Source organism: Palaemon carinicauda, chromosome 31 (genome assembly GCF_036898095.1).
Source record: "Palaemon carinicauda isolate YSFRI2023 chromosome 31, ASM3689809v2, whole genome shotgun sequence".
Lineage (NCBI taxonomy): Eukaryota > Metazoa > Arthropoda > Malacostraca > Decapoda > Palaemonidae > Palaemon > Palaemon carinicauda.
This window is the reverse complement of record NC_090755.1, coordinates 29,077,739-29,104,764: the sequence shown is the minus strand read 5'-3', so window position 1 is coordinate 29,104,764 and position 27,026 is coordinate 29,077,739. Positions and strand designations below refer to the sequence as shown.

The 27,026-nt window shown below is 35.3% G+C and overlaps 1 protein-coding gene across 1 annotated transcript; it reads right to left on the bottom strand.

Annotated features, from left to right (window-relative positions):
* Nucleotides 1–27,026, bottom strand: LOC137624371 (uncharacterized). The gene is made up of 10 exons (XM_068355085.1): nt 26,944–27,026; nt 21,414–21,528; nt 19,645–19,752; nt 18,263–18,469; nt 7,163–7,334; nt 6,429–6,698; nt 5,970–6,082; nt 3,532–3,601; nt 3,145–3,307; nt 1–1,016 (listed from the first exon to the last, which is right to left on the bottom strand). Exons 2-10 carry the CDS (start codon nt 21,438–21,440, stop codon nt 506–508), a joined length of 1,641 nt encoding a protein of 546 aa, XP_068211186.1. The 5' UTR covers nt 21,441–21,528; nt 26,944–27,026; the 3' UTR covers nt 1–505.

Below are 27,026 nucleotides of genomic sequence, written 5' to 3'. Positions count from 1 at the left end.
TCTTAAACAAGCATTGTTTAATGGAGAGCCTTAATGCTATAGATCACAAGTAAATAAGTACTCCTACCTTTCAACAGCTCATCTTAACCTAAGGAGGAAAGGGTTAGGTAATCGGTACATTTTGTCTGGGAATGCTAGTTATCCTTGAAAAGAAATAATGAGACAAATGAACAAGACTTATCACTAGACAAATGCAGATCTGTCTCTATGTATTATTATTTGGAATAGGCTATATGTGATGAAATTGAATAGGAAGTTTGTTAAAGTTTTTCTTACAACCTTAACTATGAAAACAAATTCTCATGTAACATCTTTGTGGGACATTTCCAACTTTCCTCTCCGAAGCAATGTAAGAAATATGTATACCTGCATACACCTATGGACTAGGTAACTCATAATTTCCCTGTCGAAATCAGTGATGCATTGTTAAACAGCCCCATGGAAGATATAGAGCAGGACACTGCTCCTGTGAAAAATACCCATGTTCATCTTAAATTTCTTATCATCACCTATTCTCGGTAAACCTTTTCTTCACATCTGGTGGATAAGATACATATATGAAGCTATCGCTTTGCTCACGATTAAGATTTGTAGTGTCATAATATTTATCATGCTCTGTGAACTCTTGGTAGTCATCATAGTCATCTAAGTAGTTGTATCGATTTCGTCTTAATCTTCGCTGTTCATAGTTAGGCATAAATGTAGTAGCATAGTTAAACATTCGCTCCTCTGAGATGTAATACTTGGAAGAGCGTGCTTGCTCATCAGGTGGACACGAAAGACGAGAGTCTTCTGAATAATGCCGAGAGCGATAAGACTGACCATCGTAGTCAGTATAAACGTGACCAACATCATTAGGATCAGGGTACAAAGGACCCTCGTTAAACCCGGAGTCTCGGCATTCACTCTCAGATTCTGTAGCAGCAGAATGGCGTACCTTGGTTGTCCTAAAAGTTGGAATGTTAGTGGTCTCATGGACAGTGACAGGTGTAGTTGCAACAGCTCCATCCTGTGACCTGCAGGACAGACAGTAAGAAGAAAATAAGGGTGAGATATCAAGAATAATGATATTTTATTTAAGAATCTATTGAGCTGTAGTCATACTTTGTTCAGCATATATATTGTTAGTAAAACTAGCGAAAAAATATACACTTTTATCTTCGTTTATCTTGATTTACAATGAAAATTAACAAAAGCTTGAATCCTATTAATAAGGAATCAAACAAACACAAGAAATGCTTAAAAAGAATGTTGACAAAAACTTATCTTTACATGATTCACACTTTCCCCTCAATGAAGACTGGAATACATACAGAAATGGGTAAAACTCAAGAAGTGGTATCTAAACATGGTGCACATTCACGCAATGTGTCCAGCAAAGCATGTTGTGAGGGTGGCCCTTGCGCACATTTTTCATTAAACTTCAACTTTTTATATATATAAATATTGTTAGTGTTGAATTTAAATACATAAAGAGTAAGGTGGGTGCTCTACAAATATATAAATAAAATTCTACCTTTCTATCTAAAAGCTAAGATGATGATTACAGAAAAAAAATTCTCTCCTTCCCAGAAAATAATCAAGAAATTAGTACAGCATTCACAACATTGTTTTGTGAACTTAAGTGATGAACTGTGACTAAACAAATTTCCTTCATTTTATAAAATCACATATTTGAGAATTATACGTTAGAGGCATCATCATCCGCTATAGCCTAGGCTAGGTAATTTTGAACAGCTGATTGTCTAGCCTGGGCTATGATATGATTCAAGCCTTGGCTATCATATGATTTAGACAGTAAAACTTACCAAAAAAATTCTTAATGAAATTTTTACTTCTTTGCCAATCGGTGAGTGTAACTTTAAGGATGTGTTGACTAACGAAAAATACTGTTGTGGACATGCCTCTTGTTTGGGAATCATCAGAAGGCCAAGTGGTCTTCAGTTCACTTGGTGATCGTCACGAACGTTCATCACTTATTGAGCCCAACACAAGAGTAAGATAAAACATCCATTACTAGACTAAAGAAAGTACGTACACTGTGTCTTTTGTTTAGATAATGATGCTAGACGAAAATATAAGCTCTTAGTGTATCATGTTATGCTGTGGAAGGAACAGGTTTGAAAAGGATGGAACAAAATCTTAATGGAATTATTATTTATCTTTGTAAATATATGTGGTGTTTTAAAGACGATCAAAGTTTTTAAAAAATCACTAATTTCTAGCCTATAGTTCCTACCCCTAAAAACCAACGAATGCACGTAGTGTGTTTGTATTCAGAAGAATACCTAAAATAGCACTACTGACAGAATTATGTTGTGTTATCTTGTTCAGTAAATATGAATCATCAGTAAATCACTAATGTAAAAGGAGTAACCTAATAATCAAGAGGAGATCATCTTAAATGGTTCCTCAAAACCTAAATTTTGAGAGCAAAAGAAAAACATTTACACCAGATGACACCAATATAAATATAAGAGTGTATCTTAGAATAAGTAACTGAGTCTTCTGCCTAACTCACGTCTCCAAAATCCTTCTTCGTGATTATTTTAGGTATCTGGTGAACAATAAGCATTTTTGAGCTAAGGGAGTGGTTATCTAGTCTAACTAATCACCAAGCATCCATTTTTCTGAAAGAATGTACTAGCAAAGACTTTCTTGCCTAATACCAACTACAGCAGTGGTTAAGAGACAGATGCCCTAAAGTTTGTGCTGTACATGTCATATATTTTTAGGATTACAATGTTACCATACCAATCAATAACGTTTACTCATTAAATCAGCAGTTGTAATAAACATGCTTTTGTCATATAGCCTATCTCTATGTCTGACTACAAAGGAAATATTTTCCTACATAGACGCAATGAAAGAATCAATAGAAAAGAAATACATTATAGAAAATTGTATATATTAGCTCTAAACTTACAAAAAAATACAGAATCTGAGGAAGTGGGAGACAGCAGGTTATCACATCTGACCAAACATCATAAGAATAGTGAAAATGACTGTCTTTCGTATTGTCAGATTATAAAGCTAAAGAAGAACATTATTTGATACCTCAACTAAGATTTATTTACTAATCATTTTCTTCCGACATCAATTTGAACAGATGGATAACCATGCTTTCTCCAGATTAAGACTTACTCGCAAAGAACCCAGACAATGTAGTAAGCTAGAGATACTCCGAGAGTGAGTAGAAGAACTAGTGCTGTAAGAAGACCCCAAGGGAATTCTGGAGGTTCCATGGTACCTGCTTCCCAGTATCTCTCACATGTCAAGTACCAACACACTGCTCGACTGAGAGCTCCTGTTCAAGAGAGTAAAGAGGAAGATAACACTATTGGCTCAGATACAGAACTTATGGTGACGATGGGCAAGTAATTCTACAAAAACTGTTTTAATTTTATTCAAACAGACATAGCAAAATTAACTTTCATCTTCTGGTAAGCATCTAGCTATTAGTACCCTTATGTCTGCCATGCATTTATCATCTTTGTAAAGTTCTGTACATAATATCTCACTTTAACTTACCTTCAACTTCTTTAAATTGCTCAAGCGTCAAATTTAACAGCAGTCCACCAATACACTGCTGTATCAGTTGCTATGGAAAAAAAATTACAACCAGTCAATTACCTCTGAACTTCGATTTGAGATGGCAAAGGATGCCCCATCCTTTGCCATCCCAAATTAAGGCAAAACATGCTCTAAATTGATTAACGAAAAATCATTTTATTAGAAAGAAAAGTTAAGCTAATTCAAAAATTATTCTGCAAGTTATTGATTTCATCAATCTCCCTTCAATAACATTATGCTTGCATTTTCAAGGCTTATGTTTATTGTCAGGTTCAAAGAATGAAAGAATACATTTGACAAGTTAAATTTCTTGCAATCAAGAAAGAAATGTAATTAAAAGTTCCTTGTAAGATGTTTTCTTGCCTGACCTTCAAGTGTTTTTAATACTTCTCAAGATTTCATAACATTTAAATATATCCCAGTATAATTGCCTATTTTGAAAGTTTGCTGAATGTTGAGGATAATAAGGAGGCAGATATGATTGCTGTTCCAGGTGTTGAGGTGCCAGTGATGGGAGATGAGAATGAGAGAGAGATTACAATAGAGGAAGTGAGGAGAGCACTAGATGAAACGAGAGTAGGAAAAGCATCTGGTATGGATGGTGTGAAAGCTGAGATGTTGAAGGAAGGGGGTGTGACTGTACTTGAATGGTTGGTGAGATTGTTTAATATGTGTTTTGTGTTGTCAATGGTACCAGTAGATTGGGTTTGTGCATGTATTGTACCACTATATAAGGGTAAGGGAGATGTGTATGAGTGTTGTAATTCAAGAGGTATTAGTTTGTTGAGTGTAGCTGGAAAAGTGTATGGTAGAGTAATGATTAATAGGATTAAGGATAAAACAGAGAATGCAATCTTGGAAGTACAGGGTGGTTTTAGAAGAGGTAGGGGTTGTATGAATCAGATTTTTACAGTTAGGCAGATATGCGAGAAATATTTAGCAAAAGGTAAGGAGGTGTATGTTGCGTTTATGGATCTGGAGAAAGAATATGATAGAGTTGATAGGGAAGCAATGTGGAATGTGATGAGGTTATATGGAGTTGGTGGAAGGTTGTTGCAAGCAGTGAAAAGTTTCTACAAAGGTAGTAAAGCATGTGTTACAATAGGAAATGAAGTGAGTGATTGGTTTCCGGTGAGAGTGGGGCTGAGACAGGGATGTGTGATGTCGCCGTGGTTGTTTAACTTGTATGTTGATGGAGTGGTGAGAGAGGTGAATGCTCGAGTGCTTGGACGAGGATTAAAACTGGTAGGCGAGAATGACCATGAATGGGAGGTAAATCAGTTGTTGTTTGCGGATGATACTGTACTGGTAGCAGACACAGAAGAGAAGCTTGACCGACTAGTAACAGAATTTGGAAGGGTGTGTGAGAGAAGGAAGTTGAGAGTTAATGTGGGTAAGAGTAAGGTTATGAGATGTATGAGAAGGGAAGGTGGTGCAAGGTTGAATGTCATGTTGAATGGAGAGTTACTTGAGGAGGTGGATCAGTTTAAGTACTTGGGGTCTGTTGTTGCAGCAAATGGTGGAGTGGAAGCAGATGTACGTCAGAGAGTCAATGAAGGTTGCAAAGTGTTGGGGGCAGTTTAGCGAGTAGTAAAAAATAGAGGGTTGGGCATGAATGTAAAGAGAGTTCTATATGAGAAAGTGATTGTACCAACTGTGATGTATGGATCGGAGTTGTGGGGAATGAAAGTGATGGAGAGACAGAAATTGAATGTGTTTGAGATGAAGTGTCTAAGGAGTATGGCTGGTGTATCTCGAGTAGATAGGGTTAGGAACGAAGTGGTGAGGGAGAGAACGGGTGTAAGAAATGAGTTAGCGGCTAGAGTGGATATGAATGTGTTGAGGTGGTTTGGCCATGTTGAGAGAATGGAAAATGGTTGTCTGCTAAAGAAGGTGATGAATGCAAGAGTTGATGGGAGAAGAACAAGAGGAAGGCCAAGGTTTGGGTGGATGGATGGTGTGAAGAAAGCTCTGGGTGATAGGAGGATAGATGTGAGAGAGGCAAGAGAGCGTGCTAGAAATAGGAATGAATGGCGAGCGATTGTGACACAGTTCCGGTAGGCCCTGCTGCTTCCTCCGGTGCCTTAGATGACCGCGGAGGTAGCAGCAGTAGGGGATTCAGCATTATGAAGCTTCATCTGTGGTGGATAATGTGGGAGGTTGGGCTGTGGCACCCTAGCAGTACCAGCTGAACTCGGTTGAGTCCCTGGTTAGGCTGAAGGAACGTAGAGAGTAGAGGTCCCCTTTTTGTTTTGTTTCATTGTTGATGTCGGTTACCCCCCAAAATTGGGGGAAGTGCCTTTGGTATATGTATGTATGTATAATTGCCTATGACAGCAACTGGTACAGACATGCGTTACTAACTTAAAATTATTTTTTTATGATGTTCAACCTACCTGGCATTTTGCTCTAAGCTCTGCTAAATGTTCTTCATTACAAGTATCTCGCCATGAATGAAGAGGATGCAGTGGAAGTTCTCTGGGTCCTCCTGACACTTGGCCACTTTCGTCTGAGGGATGAACATTAAATTAGTGAAATGTCAGTCATTGATCTCTGTAAGACAAGGACTGTTTTGCAGATTTCTTCGTCGGTGCATAATTATGTCGTGAAAGGGTGTGAATATGCTTATCAAGATGAACTCTAAAGATGAAAGAGGTGAAGCAATCAAAGGTGAGTTCAAAAGGTAATATTTATGCAGATATTTTTATACACATGAACTTAACTTTTGGAACGACAATAACCAAAAACCATGTTTAGAAGAATATGACTAGCATGGTGTTTATTTTCTAGTGTCATGAAGGATCCCTAAATATTCTGTTAAGAAAATATTCTTAACCATCTCCAATGACACTTACTGAAAGTATCTTCAGGACTTTGCGAACATTCTCCCTCAGTGCCGTCACAGTGCAAGGTACCTTCTGGATCACCAACAACTGATCGTCCTTCGCCTTCCTGGGGCCCTGAGAGATCGGGGGCAGATCTTGGAGTGGGCTGTGTTCTTGGGGGTGTATGTGAGGTGTCACGATGCCGGAGACGTGGCTGTCTAGTCCATTGAAACCATGGTGGAGAAGTGAAGGAAGAGCGCATCAAGCTTCTGGGTAGAGCTCTCTCTACTGCTTGATCTCCTGAGGAAAAAGGTTTGTTGTAAAGTACCGCAATTTCACTTCTCTCTTGGGTATGTCTTGAGAAATACCAATCAAGAGGGCTGAACCTGGTCAATAATAGCCCAAGCTTGGCTTTGCTCCATTTGTGAATAACAATTTATACAAATATCATGGTGATTAAGATCTGATCAGCCTTAAAAAAGAATTATAAGGCTAAAAACTCGTACACATACTTATATAGAATCTGGGAATCAATGTCTTGATAAACACCGGCAAACATTTTCTGTTGAAACATGTAGCTTCATGTTCTTAATTGTAACCAACTCCTTTGTATAGGCAAAATTACGACAAGAGCAAAAGTCTCACTATGGTGAAGAGAGCCAGAGGAGAAGCTAAGAGAGGCGTGTTTAAATACCATGAGTTGTAGTCACTCTTTGAAAAGTAGTGTTCGATGAGGCCATTATAGCAGTTGGTTGTATTCATACCTGCATGTGGCTGGGACTGATGGATAACCGAGGAAGACAGCAGAAGTGGTTGATGCCACAGGTCGAGAGCTGTAGCCGTTGGAGGAGCGTCATCAAAATCGCGCATGCGTTCAAGTAGAACCTCGCATCGCATCACATCGCAGAAATCTGCAAGGCAAATAGAGTCTTCTCCCTGGAAATGGAAGAAAAGAAAGTAAAGAGTGTTCAAGCATAATATTCTATTCATATCAATTATTGTTATGCAGTTATGTATTCGTGAAAGATTGGGTTCTTTTCACAGCCTGTATCTTTCTGAAAAAAAAAATACATTCTTTCATTGTTTTGTATACACTAGTGATTAAATTAAGATTCAAGATGTTTTAATTCGAAAATTAAAGCATTAGTGAACTAAAGTAGAGTTTTAGTGTCGATCTATTCCTTATTAAAGTTTCATAAAACTAATTTCCAACATCTTATTTCAAGTGCTTAGCCACTTCAGATAAACATTAGTAATTGAAATCAAAACTTTTGGAATTCTTGCAAACGTACCATGTCCCATCAATGGTCACAGTGGATTTCATCAAAAAAGACCAAGTTGCCCTTTTCACTACAGACTATTCCCTAAATATCTTAACCTAGATACCTGGTTTCTAACTACTCACTCCGCAGACCACGCTTATGGGCACTCTATCTACTATTATAGTGCGTCTGTAACATGAAAGCCGTTTCCTGTAACAACAATCTTAAGGGAAATCTAAAGTTTTACATTTATCTCTCTACTTTAAGATAAGTTGAGATAATACCTTGTTATCAGTCTTGGCAATGGCAACCTATTGTGGCACTTTCAAACTCATCCTTCAGTTTTATGGCCTGCTTAACGCAAGGATTTTGCAACATAATCACTTTTATATCTTTTTCTCTTATTTCCCTAATTTTCAGCATGAAATTAAATGTTCCATTTCATCTTTTTCTTCTTTGCACAAATCACAAACATGTTCTATGTATTTTCCCCTGAAATTTGCTTGTAATTTGAACATGTTCAACCTCGCTTTTATGACTAGGATTGCCGTATCCATGTCCAATTCTCTAATACAAGGTTGTGGCCATTTATTTCCATAATTTTCAATTTTTTTCCTTTTCTTCAATTTCTTAATCTATATTTTCCAGAATTATTTTCTTAATCTATTTTTAAGGGTATTTTTTCCCAAGTTTCTTATTTCCTCTATTTTCATTTTATATACATTAAAAGATCCTTCAATGTGGTAATCTAGCATTTTCCATCAGAGTTTACAATGTTATAGAACAGCATTATTTTCTATTCTACAATATACTGGCCATATTCCTGTTTCTGCTAAGATGCCGTGGCATGGAGTGCCTGATGGTTGTTCAAGTAAATTTTCTATTATTTTGTATTATAGGTTTTCTAGATTGTTAATTTCTTTATAATTCATTTCCTTCTAAATCTGCATATTAGCAAATATTGTTGGTACAACCACAGTTTCTTATATTTTCTTTCTGTTTCCTAATCTCCTCCTGTCTCCCTATATAGGCTACAGTTGCACACAGGCATTCCTGGTATACCCCCTTCCAAAGAAGTGCACCCTGTTGCACCCTTACTGCATAATGAGTAACTAAAGAGCTGGTGTAGGAAGAGATGGCAGAGGTGGTGGACAAGGCTACATATTTTCTCAGAGTGAGGTGTACCAGGAATATCTGTGTCCAATTGTATGTATTTCTTGGACCATGGAGGTTACTTAACCATCTCAATTTTCTTATACTATATATACTCACTTCTGTGTTTCTTTTCTGTGTACCGCTCACACATATACTTACACTCCTTAACTATACTTACTGGCCAGTTGAGTTCTTCAGTTTTGCGCTAATCTCTTTTTTCTTTTCCCTTTCTTTGTTAATTATCAGTACACCTGTTTTGGGATTGGTATTATAGTGACCTTTTTCAGAATCTACATGCTATGACAGTTACTTATAGCACATTTTATTCCTTGATTCCTTCCTATTGGAAACATAATATCGTTTATAAATACCAGAGATTCAATTTAAATGTTCCTTATCAATAATATATATTTTCTACTAATGCCATTGGATTTGTCTGGCACTATGCTGTATAGTTTGGGTCCAAATATAGTTCCCTGTCTTACTTTTCCTTAACTCTCAATGCTTCGATGTTCCTGCGGAAGAGTTTACGACTGTTATGCTTTTTTCCTTCATTTCCATCAAACCAGTCTTTCTTTCCATCTTATATTTTTCCCATCTCTCTTATACAATCTTTCATATCTAATTTATCAAAGTATTTTTATGCATCACATAACCATATCAATGTTGGTCCTCCTAAGTGAGCATTATAATCGATTACTGCATTTTTATTTTCTTATATATCTTACCGATTATACTTATAATAAATATTTCTCTTCTGTTTTATAATTAAGTCTTACTTCCTTTTTTTTTGCTTTTTTTTTGAGTGAAATAATTAACACCTCCCATTCTTCCGGGATACAAATGTTTTCATCTATTTCTGTTAGGATAAACGCCAGACTTTGTGTCAGCTCTTTTCCTATCATTTTTATCAAAACTTTGTTAAACTCTTGCCGGTCCATTGAATATCTGTCTTTCATGCATTTTACGACAGCTTTTATATCCTGACTTTTTACCTCTTCTGATTTGCCAGACCTGTTGATTTTTTTCTTTTTTTTTTTCTTTTTTTGCCATGGTCTCTTCTTTACTAAGTGGTGTTTCTGGCTTAAATAGATCTCTCTAGAATTGTTCGTATTCCTTCTTTGTGGCTAGTGAAACTGATCCTGGTCCCTGTTTTTAACTGCTCACTGCTCAAGGTAAGTTTACGGGCCCTCTATCAATTAATATGTGGATGCAAAGCTTATACTTGATACTGTAATTGAGCCTTTTTCTTGTAACCATAAACAACAGTCTTGACAAAAATCTCAAGTTTTACTTTTATCTAATTTTACCTTGAAATTAGTTGGGATAATTTCTTGTTATCAGTTCTGACAACCTATTGTGGTAAATGTGGTATTCTGAAACGCTTCTTTCAGATTCATGGCCCGACTTATCTATACCACAAGCTCTCTGCTAGGATTTTTCAACAAACATATGCTTATATTTTCATCTTTTAACTCACTAATTTTGGGCATGAAAATAAATGTTCTTTATTATCTTCTTTCCACACGTCACACGCATCATATGTGTATTTTCCCTGAACTTTACTTTTAGTAGAAGCATGTTTAACCTTTCCCTCATTATAAGGATTGCCTTATCTTTATGCATTCCTCTGATATAAGACAGTATTAGTGGTATCAATAGTAAAAGCAGTACTAAGGATTTGCCTTTACAACGACTTTCTATCTTTTTAGTTTTACAAGAATCCTGATTCCTTGTTGCTCACGCCACAAATCGAGTTTGCAGGCACTCTATAAATAGCCTTGTAAATAGGTGCTAAGCTTCTTTGCTTTGGTTACATTACCTTTTAAACTATACATAACAAACACTTATAGATTAGCCTATGTTAATTTTTACTATTTTATACAGTACTTTTACTGCTTGGTATGATATCTTATTTCAGCCATTTTTTTTTTTTTTTTTTTTGCGTGAGAATGATTGTTCCGTATTATATTCTTATTCATAATTGTCACAAATTTCATTTACTTTCCTCAGAAAACTTGCTTTAATATCAGGTATATTTCATCTATAGTCTTCATTAAAAGGTAATAGCCTAGCCTTTTATTTCCATAAATATCATATTCTTTAATTCTTTCTTTCTTTGTATTGTTTAACCTATGTCTTCCATTATTTTATTAATGTTTTCAGTGTTTTTTATCTCATAATTTCTTATTCTCCTATTGAATTTCTTATTCCTGATCGAGATATTAATCTCTAGCACCGTCGTTCAATTAGTTCATTATGCATATTGCTAAAGTTTTTTTTATAATTCTGACCATCCTTTACATTCAGACCTTCCCGGACAGTTCCATCCTGTTCGTATTACTAGGTATGCAGTTAATTCTAATAGTCAGGCCTTCTCCATCATGAGGCTCAATACTACACAGTACTCTAGAAGTTTCATTTCAGCTGTGACCAAGTTGTGGAATGATCTTCCTAATCTGGTAGTTGAATCAGAAGTACTTCAAAAGTTCAAACTCGCAGCAAATGTTTTTATGTTGAACAGGCTTGCATAAGTCCTTATATAGTTTATAAATCAAATATCTGTTTTAATGTTGTTAATGTTTCTAAAATATTTTCTTTTAATTTTCATTACTTCTTTAATCGCTTATTTATTTCCTTATTTCCTTTCCTCATTGGGCTATTTTTCCTTGTTGGAGCCCTTGGGCTTATAGCATCTTGGTTTTCCAGCTAGGGTTGTAGCTTAGCTAATAATAATAATAATAATAATAATAATAATAATAATAATATATGAAGTAGTGGTTTTAATAACAATATTTGCAAATGTTAAAATGAGAAGCTATATAAGAAGGAACGAACTAGAAAGCATGCAGTTTAGAATCATAACAAATATGATTTAGCAACAATCAACTACTCTCTACTGAGGCACCCAGGCAAAAACAAGCATATGGCTAATGTCCTATAAATCAGATTACAAGAAAACAATGCTATTTCGCAACATTATGAACCTGTAAACTCTTAAAAAGACTTACTTTAAGGGACTATTGAAAAATAAGTATAAAACTCATATGGAAGGTGCTGGAGTAGAAGTATTGAAAAAAAGTTGTAATACATATCGGAGAGAGTTGTGTATATATAAAATCTCTTCCGGACACGAGGGTAATAAAAAGCTATATAATAGATAATAATAGAACTTTAGCTTCAGAGAAAGAAATCGAATCGCCTCTCGAAGAATACAAATCACTGAACTCAGGGGAAAAGGAGAGCGGAAAATATTTAATTAAAAGTATGTGAAGAAGAGTAAGAAATGGGGTTCGCAAAGTACCGAGGAATATCTCAGTACGTTAATTAGAGTATTACTCAAATGCATCATCAGATAAGACGCATGAAGGTCACATTAACATTTGTGTTGGTCAATTACTCTCGGCTTCGCAGACCTCAGTGCGTGCGTCCGACTGAAACTTGCACCAAATAAGGTCTGTTGCAAGTTTTTCATCATTGGTCACGAATCTTTACAAAGGTACAGAAACTTAATTAGGAAAAAAAAAAAAAAATGTATTCGCATCACTAATATTCAACGGCCTTAAAAACAATAATTTTCTTGCCGCACAAAAGTCCATTGTTGTTTTCACCAAAGAGAAATGGCTCAAAGGGAATAAGGAAACAGAAAAAAGACGAGCTATTGGAGCAAATGTAACCCAAAATCACAATAATTGAATGAAAGAATTCATGCTGAAAAGATCACGACCGTTCACTCAAACTTTGTCTTTTGATCATTCTAAATGAATTTATCGTTCATATTTACAAGTATCTATAATTCGATAATATTCACCTGTCATGCATATTCTAACATAACATGTAAATACGCCTATTAGCAATGCGAATTTATTCTCTCTCTCTCTCTCTCTCTCTCTCTCTCTCTCTCTCTCTCTCTCTCTCTCTCTCTCTCTCTCTCGTGAATATTTTTGTTCGTTATATTTCGCTATCACCGACTTATCTTAAAACTTTATAAAAAAAAAACCTCGTCGTCTTACCGCCATACAAAGTTGTAGCTCCAATGAAAAAATATTGCTAAGCTGCAACCCTAGTTGCATTTTCTTACATTTTCACTCTTTCGTACTTCAAATTTCTCACTTTCCCTCTCCACATTTCTCATTCTTTCACTCCTTCCTACTCCATATTTCTCACTCTTTTACCATTCCCACTCCACATTTTTAGCTCTTTCATTTTTTCCTACTCCACATTTCTTACTCTTTCAGTCTTTCCTACTTCAAATTCCTCACTCTTTCCCAATCCACATTTCTTGTTTTTTCACACTTTCCTACTCCACATTTCTCACTCTTTCAGTCTTTCCTTCGCCACATTTCTCGCTCTTTTATTCTTTCCTACTCCACATTTCTCTTTAAGTATTCCTACTCAACATTTCTCGCTCTTTCACTATTTCCTACACATTTCTCGCTCTATTACTTTTCCTAATTCACATTTCTCACACTTTCAATCTTTAATAAGTCAAATTTCTCACTCTTTCACTCTTTTCTACTCCACATTTCTTGTCCTTTCAATCTTTCCTGCTCAATATTTCATGTTCTTTCACTATTCTACTCCACACTTCTTGCTCCATCACTTCACTACTACACATTAAATGTTCTTCCACTCTTTCTTGCTCTATATTTAATGCTCTTTCACTCTTCTTTTCTCCATATTTCTCGCAATTTCACTCTTTTCTACTCCACAATTAGATCCTTCACTTTTTCCTACTCCACATTTCTCACTCTTTCAATCTTTCCTACTCCACTTTTTCGCCATTTCACTCTTTTCTATTTCACATTTCCTACCCTTTCACTCTTTCTTGCTCCACATATCTCGTTTTTTGAGTCTTTCCTACTCCACATTCCTTGTTCTTTCCCTTTTTTTTACTCCACATTTCTTTTTTTATCACTCTTTCCTACTCCACATTTCTCCCTCTTTCACTCTTTCCTACTTCACATTATTCTCACCTCACTCTTTCCTACTTCACATTACACATTCTTTCACTCTTTCCTACTCCACATTTCTCTCTCTCCCTCTCTCTCTCTCTCTCTCTCTCTCTCTCTCTCTCTCTCTCTCTCTCTCTCTCTCTTAACAATTCTCGCTCTTTCACTTTTTTCTACTCCACATTTCTCGCTCTTTTGCTCTTTTCTACTCAACATTTCTTGCTTTTTTCACTCTATTCTACTCCTTATTTTATGGTATTTTACTGTTTTCTACTCCATATTTGCCCCCTTTCACTCATTCCTACTCCACATTTCACACTCGTTCTCTTTTTCCTTACCCGCATTTCTTTCTCTTTCACTATTTTCTGCTAAATGTTCTTCACTCCTTCACTCTTTCCTGCTCCACATTTCTCACTCACTGTTTTCTACTCCACATTTCTTTCTCCTTCATTCTTTCTTACCCTACTTTTCTTATTTTTCACTCTTTCCTGCTCCACATGTCTCACTCTCTCACTCTTTTCTACTCCACATTTCTCACTCTTCCACTCTTTTCTATTCCATATTTCTCTCTCTTTCACGCTTTCCTACCACACATTTCTCTGTCTTTCACTCTTTCATACACCCTATTTCTCTCTTTTTCCTACTGTCACTCTCTTCCACCCCACTTTTCTCTCTTTCACTCTTTCTTACTCCAGATTTCTCCCTCTTTAACTCTTTCCCACCCCAAATTTCTCGCTCTTCCACTCTTTTCTACTCCACTTTCTCACTCTTCTACTCTTTTCTACTCCACATTTCTCACTCTTCCACTTTTTTCTACTCCACATTTCTCATTTTTTCTTGCTCCACATTTCTCATTCTTTCACTATCTTCTAGTCCACATTTTTCCATCTTTCACTCTTTCATACTCAACATTTCCCACTCTTTTATTATTTTCTACTCCACATTTCTCGCTTTTTCACTTTTCCTGCCCCACATTTCTCACTCTTTCACTCATTCCCATTACACATTTCTTACTCCTTCACTCTTTTCTACTCCACATTTCTCGCTCTTTCACTCTTTCTTACTCCACATTTCTCGCTCTTTCACTTTTTCCTATTCCACATTTGTCACTCTCACTTTCTTACTCTTCAGTTTCCTACTCCAGATTTCTTGCTCTTTCACTCTTTTCTACTCCAGATTTCTCACTCTTTAACTCTTTTTCAACCCCACATTTCTCGCTCTATCGACTCTTTTCTACTCCACATTTCTCACTTTTTCAAGCTACACATTTCTAATTTTTTCACTCACTTCTACTCCATACTTCTCTCTCTTTCACGCTTTTCTGCACCACATTTCTCTCTCTTTCACTCTTTCATACTCAATATTTTTAGCTCTTTTACTCTTTTCTACTCCACATTTCTCGCTCTTTGACTCTTCCCTACTCCACATTTCTGGCTTTTTCACTTTTCCTGCTCCACATTTCTCACTTTTCCACTCTAATCCACTCCACATTTCTTACTCCTTCACTCTTTTCCACTCCACATTTCTTGTCTAACACTCTTTTTTCTCCACATTTCTAACTTTCACTCTTTCCCACTCCATATTTCTTACTCCTTCACTTTTCTACTCCACATTTCTTGCTCTTTCACTCTTTTTTACTTCACATTTCTTGCTCTTTCACTTTTCCTATTCCACATTTGTCACTCTTTCACTTCTTACTCTTCACTTTTCTACTCCACATTTCTTGCTCTTTCACTCTTTCTTACTCCATATTTCTTGCTCTTTCACTTCTTACTCTTCAGTTTTCTACTCCACATTTCTTGCTCTTTCACTCTTTCTTACTCCACATTTCTTGCTCTTTCACTTTTCCTATTCCACATTTGTCACTCTTTTACTTCTTACTCTTCACTTTTCTACTCCACATTTCTTGCTCTTTCACTCTTTCTTACTCCATATTTCTTGCTCTTTCACTTTTCCTATTCCACATTTGTCACTCTTTCCCTTTCTTACTCTTCACTTTTCTACTCCACATTTCTTGCTCTTTCACTCTTTCTTACTCCACATTTCTTGCTCTTTCACTCTTTCTTACTCCACATTTCTTGCTCTTTCACTTTTCCTATTTCATATTTGTCACTCTTTCACTTTCTTACTCTTCACTTTTCTACTCCACATTTCTTTTAGTCTTTCACTCTTTCTTACTCCACATTTCTTGCTCTTTCACTCTTCCCTACTCCACATTTCTCACTCTTTCACTTTTCCTATTCCACATTTGTCACTCTTTCACTTTCTTACTCTTCACTTTTCTACTCCACATTTCTTGCTCTTTCACTCTTTCTTACTCCACATTTCTTGCTCTTTCACTCTTTCTTACTCCACATTTCTTGCTCTTTCACTTTTCCTATTTCATATTTGTCACTCTTTCACTTTCTTACTCTTCACTTTTCTACTCCACATTTCTTAGTCTTTCACTCTTTCTTACTCCACATTTCTTGCTCTTTCACTCTTCCCTACTCCACATTTCTCACTCTTTCACTTTTCCTATTCCACATTTGTCACTCTTTCACTTTCTTACTCTTCACTTTTCTACTCCACATTTCTTGCTCTTTCACTCTTTCTTACTCCACATTTCTTGCTCTTTCACTCTTTCTTACTCAACATTTCTTGCTCTTTCACTCTTTCTTACTCAACATTTCTTGCTCTTTCACTTTTCCTATTTCATATTTGTCACTCTTTCACTTTCTTACTCTTCACTTTTCTACTCCACATTTCTTGCTCTTTCACTCTTTCTTACTCCACATTTCTTGCTCTTTCACTCTTTCTTACTCCACATTTCTTGCTCTTTCACTCTTTCTTACTCAACATTTCTTGCTCTTTCACTCTTTCTTACTCCACATTTCTTGCTCTTTCACTCTTCCCTACTCCACATTTCTCACTCTTTCACTTTTCCTATTCCACATTTGTCACTCTTTCACTTTCTTACTCTTCACTTTTCTACTCCACATTTCTTGCTCTTTCACTCTTTCTTACTCCACATTTCTTGCTCTTTCACTCTTTCTTACTCCACATTTCTTGCTCTTTCACTCTTTCTTACTCCACATTTCTTGCTCTTTCACTTTTCCTATTTCATATTTGTCACTCTTTCACTTTCTTACTCTTCACTTTTCTACTCCACATTTCTTAGTCTTTCACTCTTTCTTACTCCACATTTCTTGCTCTTTCACTCTTCCCTACTCCACATTTCTCACTCTTTCACTTTTCCTATTCCACATTTGTCACTCTTTCACTTTCTTACTCTTCACTTTTCTACTCCACATTTCTTGCTCTTTCACTCTTTCTTACTCCACATTTCTTGCTCTTTCACTCTTTCTTACTCAACATTTCTTGCTCTTTTACTCTTTCCTACTCCACATTACTCGTTCTTTCACTTTTTTCTACTCCACATTCTCTCTCTTTTTTAGTATTCCCTACACTTATATCGCTCTTTTACTTTTCCTACTCGACATTTCTCGCTCTTTCTCTTTCATTCTCCACATTTCTAGCTTTTTTATTCATCCATACTCAATGTGTACTGTGTAGGTCAAGTCTCCTTGATAGTTTATATTTTTTTTTTTCATTTTTGGGGGGTGGGGTGGGAGCTTTACGTATCAAAACGTTATTTCCATACAGGAAAGTTGGCTCCAAAATCTATTATACTGTAACTTTCAACTTTTGTTTGCATAAACACTTCTCTTCTCTTCCATATTTTCTGCAAACTCCCAACTAACTTTCTTTGCTTTACCTAGAATATGAATTTCCTCTAATCATACTATAACTCGTTAAATTTAAGACCCCCCCCCAAAAAAAAAAAACAATAATAGTCAACCAGTACTATTTTTGTAACATCCCTATCAAGATTCATTCTTCCATTTTCTTGGTTTTCATTTAACTTGAAAATATTACTCTTGCACATAATTCATTTAAATATTTCCTTTTAAAAGTTCTGTCAAACTTTACCAATGGTTTCTGAAGCTTATTTTCACTATCCTAATTCAGAACTGTAGAATGTACAAACATTTGGCCCTCCAAAGTATACTTACAACTCATATTTTCATCAATCATCTTTCCACTAACATCAGATGCTCATTCTGTGACAATTCACATAATTTTACTCATAAAGTTATCGAATATCCGTGAAGACATGATATTGCACCGGTCTGTATATATATATATATATATGAGGCTCTTCGTAGCAATAGGCGTAGGAGTGGATGCTATATATCATTGTGACATCTACCTTCCTTTTCTAATCAGAATCCTACCGTACACCTTCCTAAGTATATGTTCCCCTCTAAAACTTAAAACTTTAATCACCAAAAACGATTATACAAAGGAAGAATTATTCGTCTCACCTATTCTTATGGGACATTTCCTCTATGGCGCGTGTATTCATTAAAAAAAAAAAAAAAAAAAAAAAAAAAAGTCCTTTTCAGACTAAGCACTCAATGACAATCATCCAATAAGCCAAAGATAAACTCACATTATTGAGATGTTCATCATGCCTATTATCGAGATGTTTGTCTAGATGAGCTTCGTGATAGAACGCCTTCCCGCAGAAGCCACAAGTCCACTGGGGCGGGGTGTGGATCTTGGCCGCCTCCTGCTTAGAAAACACGTCCCTGGCAGCGTGAAGAGGGCATTCCAGAGGCAGCGTCACACCATACTTCTCCAGCACTGGCATCCATCTCTGTTTATGTTGGATAAGAAGAATGAAAATGGGTCACTTATAATTTTTACAGAAGTGCACACATATACATGTATGCATATATATATATATATATATATATATATATATATATATATATATATATATATATATATATATATATATATATATATATTAAACATATGTGTGCATGCATATAAGCATGTATAGCCATCAACTCCCCTGAATGCTCTAAAAGCTAGTTATAAATTTTGTCCACATTTGCAACGTTTCCTGAGGAATTTGAGATGTGTTATAGTTTGCATGGCCATTGCCTTCTAATAAAAATTTCACTTTGAAGTTCATAATGAGGGCCAGAGAGAAAAAAATTGTAGTTGGTTTTCACTAATTTCAGAAATGACCCAATGTATCATCAAATGTCAATAAAAGTAAGAAATGTAGTAACTCAAATAAGTAAGAAAATGTTGAATGGAAGCATGTTAGACTGCTTGGTGGAGACAGGAAATAAAAATATGTTTGAGATATGAATCCAAAAGAAGGAAAACTTGCTTTATTCTTGCCTAATTATGAGGTGCTATTTAATGAGTGAATAAACTTTATGTCATTTCTTGCAATCACATTATCAAATATAATATCCTTAATGAATATAGCTTTGTGGCTCAGTGGTGTATAATCTTGAGCTATGATATAGAGCTCTATGGTCCAGCGATGGGGACTGTGAGGCCATTTAGTACCCAGGGAAATCCCCGAAGTAGCACAAGGAAGTCAAAGTTAAAATATGTATGACATCAAGTTGAACATTGAATACCAGGTGTCTATCAACATAGTGGAAAACCATTTCATCCCTTGCAAGAAAGATAACTTTCAACAATGGATACAACTGTGTTCTAATAAGTCGAATATGCCTTCACTGAGAACCAATCTGGACCAAAAGCTAATGTTTTATTATCATAATTACTATTACTTGCTAAACTATAACCCTAGTTTGAAAAGCAGGATGCTATAAGCCGAAGGGCTCCAAAAGGTAAAATAACCCAGTGAGGAAAGGAAATGAGGAAACAAATAGAATAGTGTGCTCGTGTGTACTCTCAGTGAATCGACGGTCACAATGTTCAGGAAAATAGCCTAATTGCTAACTTTATCTGTGCTCATTTGTATGGAAAATGTGGTCTCTTGCAACATACAGCTTTGCTTACCTTGTTCACTAACTTCCTAACGAGCGCTGCTTTGTCTCTGGTACATGGTGGTCTGGGTTCGATGGGACCGGGCCTGGGAATCAGCGTCAACAAAACCACCACCAACACCTGAGAGATAAGATGGATGTGTACATGGAAGTTGATTAGGAAAGGCATTTGTTTACAGGATAATCTGAAGCTGAGGGGAAAGAGGCTGTGCTGGCATAAATTCAGTTTAATCTAATAACTACAACGAGCAGAGGGGCTAATGTACACTAGTTGAAGGATGGCAGGTGAGAGAGTGATCTCCGTATAGTATTTCATGAGTAAGAACTGTGTAATTACAATTTCGAGAAGGTTCCAAAAGGTATCACTGCTGTTATGTATTACGTTTAGGTGTCTCGGTCTTTCTAGGACTGTTGAAAGTCACTTGTGCGGTAATTGAAAAGTTATATTATAGGTGTTACTGTACCAAAAATTGAAAGAAGCACCGTGGGCGTAACCTCAAAAAATTAACTCTTGCTACTTAAATTCTGCAATATGATCATAACTATCTTCATGGAATACCTCCTTTGTGTTTACAAGTTTAAAAAAAAAAAAAAAAAAACTTTTAATAATTTTATGTAATTGACAAAGCTTACGATGGTCTGAAAAACCTGGCTTTTATGATTTAAGGTAAAAGAAATTTATTCCATACGTATTGTACTTTTCAGTATCTTTAAAGGGGCCTTCATTTACTTCTCACAAATATTGATTTCGTCTGTAATAAAAAAAAAAAATAAATAAATCTGATTAGACGACAGCAACCACAACAAATGCAGCCGTTTCTAGTCCACTGCAGGACGAAGGCCTCAGACACGTCCTTATTCATGTCTGAGGTGGAGCCAGTTTTCATCACCAGACTGGTGATGGTGGCAGACTTTTGTCTGATCGCTCACAACAGACCAACCTAGTATAGGTGGCCCTGATTAGTAGGCTACAGCTTTACTGATCTCAGCGATACATAAACCCTTTCACCACGTCAAGATATCCCCACTCGAAAAGGGTATAAAGTATACATTATGTGTTATATCAATGGAACGCCTTTGGGGTCCTACGTTATGAAAGTTTAAACTTACAGTGGATTGGGTGATTCTTAAACGAATGCTGTTATGCTCTAAACTTGAGAGCCACTTATGGATATCCGATGCCTCTTCAGAGGTAACAATACTCTTATTTTAATTGAGAAACTTTAGTATCAAGGCTTTGAGAGCATTTTTCTGTCACGTTCTTTAATTACATATAAGTTCTAGTGCTTGAAATTCTAGGGTTTTTTAATAACCCTGACAAAATGCCGAAAAATAATGAATTCAAAGATAACAGAGACATAAATCATTTGTGGAAATTACAGCTATATTGGGGGGGGGGGGGGGAATTGGCGCATCTCTCAGAAGAAAATTTCGTTTCTTTCTGTTTAGCATACAAAAGATAAGGCTAAATGTATACCGATGTTGATTATATACTTAAGGTAAAAAGATTACAGGATGAAACTAAACAATTATGGAAAATGTTCTCAAGTTATCACCCACGATTATAAAGACATTCTACATACATTACCATATATACAATGTAAATCATATTTTTCAACATGCATAAATTTACAACACTTAGCCTACTATTAAAAATCTTGTGTATAAAATCTTAAAATGATGGCTTACAGTTTGTGTGAATAGTGTATGAGATGGACAAAGTCAAGGAGAGAGAGAGAGAGAGAGAGAGAGAGAGAGAGAGAGAGAGAGAGAGACTCCTACCTCAACCTTCCTGCGATACGAGGCCATGGCTGCTGGCGTGGTGGAGGGGTAGGCCCAAGGTACTCATGAGGGAAACCCACCTACAAGAGATCCCTCCTAAGGGGCCGCTACCACCCTGCGAGGAGAGGAAGGAAGGGGAACTAGAAATACGTACAAAGAGATATCAAAGGCAGAATACAAAGAATAATTTCTAATTCATATATAAGCAGACAAGGAGAACCTGAAAAAACCAACAGCAATGAATTACCAACTTTACTGGCATAATCTAAACCCATCTCCGTAGGGGGAAAAGGTCAAATAGTGGGTATGTAAGCATATATATATATATATATATATATATATATATATATATATATATATATATATATATATATATATATATAACGGATATTTTACAGGTAATAATGCAAGAGGGAATACAAATACAAGCTTTAAAAATCAACGTTTTAATCTAATGGGGTATGTTACTAATTATTAGTCTAGCTGCTAGGAGGGACAGGATGCATCTAGTTTAACAATGTGAAAATGTTTAATCAGATTCATTTCTGGCAATAAATAAATCACAAACCACCATTAATTCAACAATATTCTGCTTTATAAAGCAATGAATAACTTAGGAAAACTAGGGTTCCAAGAACTGTTGTTTTCGTAGACTTCGTGGTGTTAAAATTGCATGATAAGTCTAGAATTGAACCAATATTTTCATGTTAGGCTATTGCATTTTCGATACATGTACTTCGAGGTGTACATTTGGCGATAATGGCATATATGTCCTTATAATGAAACTATACTTCCATACCATAGTATAGAATTCTCATTGTATGTGAATACGATACGAGAGGTAGTCAGTAATCTTAGTTCTACGTCATCACTAACTCGGGTGTGGCAAAAAAGGCTAGATAATATATGGATAATCTGAACTTAACTTCATGTGCAGTTAACTTGAACTAAAAGCAAATGCTAGTTTTATTCACATTACAGATCGACAAGGACGATGTATAAACATGCTGGAATTCGGGTCTTAAATCATAAGACACGAAAAAGATGAATCGATATCAGTTGACCCATTTACGACATGGAAGACAGAATTGCCTTTTAAACAAAAGTCCATTAAATGTAAGACAAAAGGTGACTGTTCTAAAGTTTAAAGACGGGGAGTAAACCAAGACTATCGTCCATCGAGTCTTGGGTTGACAAAGTAAAGTGTTCTTTGACATACATACAAACGTGAACTAATACAATTTTCAAAGACTTCGATTATCTACTTTTGGTTCCGAACTCACACTCTTAACTTCTCAAAAACAATGATAACATTAAAATTTCTGCCCACATCAAGGCACAACACCAGTATTTTCAAAACCCATGGCTCAAAATCAACTAAAACTTTAAGTGACATACAAGATCAGATTTACAGCAATACATTTAACTTTGGATTTCTTCCCTAACAATGTAAGAGCAGCATATCTACTCTTATACAGATATGAGTGTTAATTAAGACATGGTTATTTCTCCAACATTTGGCTGCATCACACGCGCATATATGTATGTATGTATGTATGTATGCATATATATACTGTATATATACGTATATATACACACACACACACACACATATATATATATATATATATATATATATATATATATATATATATATATATTTATATATATATATATATATATATATATATATATATATATATATATATATATATATATATATATAATGTGTTTGTATATATATATCTATATCTATATATATATATATATATATATATATATATATATATATATATATATATATATATATATATACGTATACATTTATAAATGTTTGTTTTTACACAATTTTAAGGCTTTACATCACTCAAGCCAAAAATATCTACAGGCAGCGACTCCTTAAGGTGTTATCAAATTAATTAAAAATTAATCTACTTTTCTATTGTCAATCTCTTAACTATTCTGATCTCTTCGTTTTAAGCTGGAGGACCAGTGGCATGGGACCCAATTTTACCCAATATCATTTCTTTGTTGCGAGCCAATGCTCTTCTCGCAATTTGGTTCATCAGGTGAGCCTCTTATTCGTTTGTCAGTTAACGTTTAAAAGGTTACCTTAAAGTCTAGACTTCTACCTAAGGTAGACTACATCTGTACCCTACTATTCAAATAGGCTGACGACTCTCATCGTAAATTTGGTATTGTGACAATATCCCGTTTGGTAGTTTCATTTCACACGCTAGAGCCCTGCATCAACTGTGACCTTAAAATTTGTGTTTACACCATTGCTACTTCTAACTAAAATTGAGTGGGTGGGGGATAAAAAGTAGCATATAGGCAGAATCAATTATCATTATTATTATTATCATTATTATTATTATTATTATTATTATTATTATTATTATTATTATTATTATTATTCATGGAAAAGCCGAATGCTACGAGTCCAAAGGCTCCAACAGCGAAAGAAGTCCAATGAGGAAAGGAAATAAGAGAATAGTGAATATTCTATATTTAAGTATTGAATAAGAAATATATGAAATATCTCTATATCAACGTAATAACGTTAAAATAGATCTCCCATATATAATTTATAAGTCAACCTGTTCAACTTTATATATTTAACTTTATGCAAGTTTGATCTTCTGAAGCTCTACCGATTCAACTGCGAGATTAGGAAGACTATTCCACAATTTGGTCATAGCTGGAATAAAACTATTAGAATACTATGTAGTGTTGAGTCTTGTGATGCAGAAGGCAAGACTGTTAGAATTAACTGCACACCTATTACTACATACAGGATTTTGCGTTCTGGAAAGATTTGAATGCAAATGATGGTCAGAATTATGAAAGATCTAACTGAACGACAGTGCCAGAGATTGATACCCAGGTCAAGAGTAAGAAATTTAATTGACCGTAAATTTCTGTGTGTGTATAGATTTCCTTACCTTATGTAAGACACGGCCTCTTGCCGCTGAGCAGCTCGTAATATAGATTTCTATCAAACAAGTTAAGACTAGAGCTGGTAGCTGAAGACCTGACGGGAGAACTGCTCAGAATGCGGTAATGAAAGAATTACATTTCCTAAGGACAGATTAATCACCAAATATCTCAAGACTTTCTCAATAAGTCAATTTTTTTGCAATTGAAAATAGAAAGACCGAATGAGTATTTCAAATATAAATTTACAATCAAGAACAACACATAAAATTTTAAAGAAGTTGCATATAGTTAAAGAAATATTATCAATGCAGAGATCTGGGTGTTGAGGAGCCACTATCCTCGACCTACTTACAATCATACTTTGAGTTTTGTTAGTAATTAACTTCTTGTCCCATAATTTGCATCATACACTTATTTTAGCTAGATCTCTATTAAAGGATTCAGCCACCCAAGTTCTACATTCTGGAGATGGAACAGATGTAGAGAGTAACATCATCTGTAATTGCAACGAGCTTGTTTCCTAGACCACACCACCTATCATGTGTATATAGTATGAATGGTAATGGACAAAGAACCCTACCCTGAAGAACACCAAGTACCAGATTCCTAAACTCACTATGGTGGTCATCATCAACAACTCTTTTCAAACTATTACTCAAAAAAATCAACAATAATGCAAAGATATGATCCACCTACTCCCAACTGTTTCAGTATGAAAACAAGGGCCTCATTATCAACACGGATAAAGATCACACTAAAATCAAGGGCAATTATACAAACTTCCTGACCACAATTATGATGATATTAGGGTATAATCTGCGTGATATAGATTATCCGTAGTATATTTACATTAAATTGTACAAGTCCCTGATTATGCCTTTCGTTTTCCAGTAAGATGTATGTAACTAGGCAAATTTGAGATTTTACTGTTTCATCAACTCAAGTGAAAGGGAATACATTGCCATAGATTTGATGAAGCCCCATACGGAAGGTCATATAGAGACTTTACCTTTGCCTCGTCAACTCTTAGAAACTGTAACACACGCTTAGAAATAGATATTTGTGAGGAAGAAGCCGGAAAAGCGAAGCCCGTTAACGGAAGGTACTACATCTTTTGTACGGGAAGAAAATGCAAGAAATAATAAGTAAAATACAGTGAATGCACATAGTTATAGATGTAAGTACCAAAGGAAAATTCACCCTCATTTTTTTTTTTTAAGTAATATACATATTTTTTGTGTATAGTTTCGTTGACTAATAGTCCTTACGTTTTGTATGTATTCTGGATATACAAAGTTAGTCAATATTATTATTATTATTATTATTATTATTATTATTTTTTTACTGCCGAGTTACTTTTATAACATTCAAGTTGATAAAAAATAAGGGTGCCACTCGAGGGTTCAATATGGTATAGAATTTGCAACAGTAGCTTACAGCACACTGCCTAAACACTTCTGTATTATCACTCACATACAGTACTATATAATAAAGAGCATGTGTCTGGCTATACACCAGAACTCGAAGGATATAGGGATAAATTGTTACAAGACCCGGACGGTCTTATAAAGAAACTCACTACATTATTCTTGCGAGAATTTACAGAACGTCTACTTAAGAATATAATTTGGCCTGATAATAGCTTGTTTACATCAAATGTCATTGTTTGTCTTCAATTGTATGTATGTATGTATGTATGTATGTATGTATGTATGTATGTATGTATGTATGTGTGTATGTAGTTCAATACAGTAGAAAATAATTAAAAGTGTGTTTGATTAGACTTTATCCTCTTTCCAGTTCCCATTATTAGAACTTGCACTTAAAAACCAACAATAACTGGTGGTATTCTCGCAATGACGCACTTTTCCATGCACGTGTTCATGTGTTTTTTTTTTTCTGCATACTAATTACAATATAGGTCTATATGCAGGTAGTAGATCCTGTATACTGATATGAGTATGTAAACGGAATACACATACAGGACACTTACACGTCTCCAGATGTGCATGGTTATAAAAATAGGCCAGCACAGATGTACGTTATTGATGATTGAATTGTTCGCAACGATAAGGTTAACTAATATTTAATGATACCGATTACTCAACATTTTTGTAAACATCCGATGGGCCGGGGAACCGCTATATTTTGCCGGTGAAATAACAATAAGTATTAGTTCATAACTGTACCCCTCGCTTTACATGCCAGTATTACTTGAATGTTTATTGGGATTATTCTATAAATTGTTACGTTAAAAACCTTAGGAGGCAGCATCTTTTAAGTCTAGGAAAACCTGCGTTCTCTCTAAAACATCTTCCGCACTTAATTAATTTGTGCTATCTTGCGTGAAATGACAATATTATGTTTCTGATTGCCTATAAAATGTGAAAACATAGATGAGTTGTCTTCTGAAGATTTATATTAATTGCATTAATAACAAGATGATCTTGACAGGTCAATGAAATTCGATCAAAATTATGCATTATTCCATATACTCCTATCTCTTAGGACATGGCACGTCTATGTTCACATGGTTAAAATCAGTATGTATCTTATTCATCATATACTTGGTTAATATGCTACGCCTTACCTGTGATCATTTCTAGATATCCATGGCCAAAGAAGAAATGCCAAATTCACGTCAGGAAAACGGGTTTGATGTCAGCTTTGTCG